At 34.0% G+C, this 3,067-nt stretch overlaps 1 protein-coding gene across 1 annotated transcript; it reads right to left on the bottom strand.

Annotated features, from left to right (window-relative positions):
* Nucleotides 1-1,807: 1,807 nt before the first annotated feature.
* Nucleotides 1,808-2,815, bottom strand: LOC146949112 (thaumatin-like protein 1). Its single transcript, XM_085745208.1, has 2 exons — nucleotides 2,706-2,815; nucleotides 1,808-2,617 (listed from the first exon to the last, which is right to left on the bottom strand). Exons 1-2 carry the CDS (start codon nucleotides 2,755-2,757, stop codon nucleotides 1,938-1,940), a joined length of 732 nt encoding a protein of 243 aa, XP_085601334.1. The 5' UTR covers nucleotides 2,758-2,815; the 3' UTR covers nucleotides 1,808-1,937.
* Between the last annotated feature and the right edge of the window lie 252 nt (nucleotides 2,816-3,067).

The raw sequence follows: 3,067 nt of genomic DNA, 5'->3' as shown, positions 1-3,067 counted from the left end.
CCTCCACCAACCACTCTACGAACATTCTCCTCAAACCAACTTCCCTCCCCGAATCCGACACCACTCCGTATACCGGACATCGTCCGCCACCAGACCGAACTATCCCCCCCCTTCCTTCAACCGCCCTCCCACCTCCCCGTACCTAGCCTTTAAGACTCGATACCATAATCCCTCCTTATCCACTAACATACGCCAACACCACTTCCCAAGTAAAGCAATATTAAATTCCCTCAACCTCCGATCACCTAACCCACCCTCCTCCTTCGGCATACAAACATAAGTCCAGTCAACCCAAGCAATTCAATTTTTCTAATATCCTCACAGCCCCCCCCCCCCCCCCCCCCCCCCCAACACACACACACACACACACCAATTTTATTTTTTAAATAAAGATTCGATAGAAGAAATTATTCCTGTGGGAGCCTTGAAGAAGGAAAGAAAGTAAACCGGAACAGATGACAGGACATATTTAAGAAGAATCAAACGACCACCAAACGAAAGAAATTTGCTTTTCCAATTTGACAATCTAGAGATGATGCATGTCAAAATTTTCATATTTCAAGACAAGTTAGTTGTATTAATCAGAAGTATGTTTAAGAAAAGAAAAAAAATAAATGCATAAAAAGTGGTAATTTTATCCTGAAAGTTGTGTATTCAACACGTTGAAACATTAAAAAGTAATGTATTCAACGTAAAATTTATCACTTGTTTCTATTTTTTAATCCTTAACAAATGTCCAAGAACACATGTTAGCAACAACACCCTTTATATAAAATTTTATTTTTTTTCTAAAGGAGTTTATAATTAAGGACGGATGGAGTGTTTATTATCCATCATTACGATATCATCTCAACATTTATTACTCCCTCCGTCCCATATTAAGTGACACAGTTGACTCTGTCACACATACCAATGCATATTTTTTATCTTTGATATCTTTAATTATCTATTATTAAAACTTATGAAAATTTAATATTTGAAAAATATTTATCGAGACGAATCCAACATCTTATTTGATACTCCCTCTGATCCTATTTATAAGAGAAAGTTAGGTGAGCAAAAGTTGAAGTATCTGGTTAAAAATTCAGTCCAGATACATTAACTTTTGTTGACCCATCTTTTTCTTATAAATAAGATCGGAGGGATATTATTTATCTTTGTGTATTAGTAGAAAAACATGGTCAAAGTATGTCAGATCAATGATGCATATTGTCAACTATGTTATCTAATACTCCCTCCGTCTCACAATTATTGTCTCTTTAGCATTTTTTCTTTTTCTCAAAATAATTGTCACACTTTACAATACCAATGCATCATTTATTATTTTTTTCCATTATTATACCCTTATTTATTGAATTTCATCCAACTTAACTACTCCACTAACTATAATTAATAAGGGTGTTTTAGTAAATGTTACTAATTTTACCATTGAAATCAACACAATTAATCATTTCCTTAATAACCGTGCATAAATCTTAAACGACTAATATTGTGAGACGGAGGGAGTATAGGACGGAGGGAGTATTGTTATTAATTCTGTTTTGATTCGGTGACAAAACTGATTTCAGATAAATGCAGCTCTCGAATGATGGAAAGACAGATTCCAAATAGAACAACAACCGGGGTTTATGGTTGCTATTGCATCAATAGCTGCTAATTTATTGGCTTATGTCGTTAAGAATAGAACATTGCAATTAATGTTCACCCTTACGACACATGGCTTGTACTTTAAATACTACTACTACTGTCATACTAGTACATTAAAATACATTAATATATTTTTTAAGGAAATCAAAATACATTAATATTAAGAAGCATCAAATAATTCTTTTTCATTATAATGATTTCGTAGACTTGATCTACTTCCAAGTTCCAACCTTACAATATATTCCATATGGAGAAATTTTATATCTTGCTATGGTATCTGACATATTGTTTCAAGGGCAAAATGTGATGGAATAGTTTGCACCACCAGAGCAAGTAAAAGTGCTAGATTTATCATCATAGGCATAACTATAAGCTTGAGGACATTGATTCTTAAAAATCATTGAATAAGTATTTGGTGGACACTTATCAGGTGAAGCATATGATCCAGTACAACAATACTCAGGTTGGTTCAAAGCCAAACAAGCACTCTTGCAACCAATCACCCCTCCATCTGACCCATCAACTGCAAAATTTGGAGGACAAACTTTGTTCACATCATTAGGGCAACTAGTTGCTTTGCAATCCCCGGAACCACCTTGTGGCGTTATCGAAACCGGTAAATTGAAACCATCAACAAGACTAACATCATAGAAATCTTGTCCATTGTTTGATGCAAGAGTGAGTTCCACCAGTGAAACTGGAGGGGTTCCACCAGCACCATTGCATGGTATTTGACCAGATCCACAATCACCAGTAGCACAAACAAATTTGCCTGTTGCATCTGTTGAACATTGAGATCTTGCCCAGAATCTACCTGACCATGGAGAAGGGATGTTGAGAGTGTTGGAAGCTTTGGATGATAGTTCAAAACCAGTTGAAGATGATTGTGAGCCTCCACCTCCAGTTAGTGTAGCTGGCCATATTGTAAATGGACAATTGTTTGTGATTGTGAATGTTGCTGAGTGAGCCCCTACATACATAAAAATTTGTTAGTTATTCAAAATATAAAGAACACATAACTAATGGAGAAGATATGCAAGAAATTAGAGCTTAATTACCTGAGAGGAAAAGTGTTGATAAGAAAAGCATAAAAAGTATACTAACTTCCATTTGTGAATTATTTTGATTTTATTTTCTGCTTGGTTGATTTTGTTTAGGGTGTGATAGAATTTCAACTCAATAATAAGGATGTATATATAGGACTTTTTGAACGTGATGATACCGTACATAATTAATATGTCCTCGTCATATATTTTGTTTTATGTGCACATAAAATTAAATAACATTTAAATTTTAATATTTTTATAATCATGATATTAATGTGTTCAGATTTCGTTTATAATAAAATAGGTATGTTATTTAAATAATTTATGTTTTATTTTATTTTAAGATAAAGATACTAATGTTTGCAATTTTGCAA

This window comes from Medicago sativa, chromosome 2, assembly GCF_051527215.1.
Source record: "Medicago sativa cultivar Bolivia chromosome 2, Bolivia_mono, whole genome shotgun sequence".
Classification (NCBI taxonomy): domain Eukaryota; kingdom Viridiplantae; phylum Streptophyta; class Magnoliopsida; order Fabales; family Fabaceae; genus Medicago; species Medicago sativa.
Note: the sequence above shows the minus strand (reverse complement) of the source record. Positions and strands in the feature narration are given on the sequence as shown.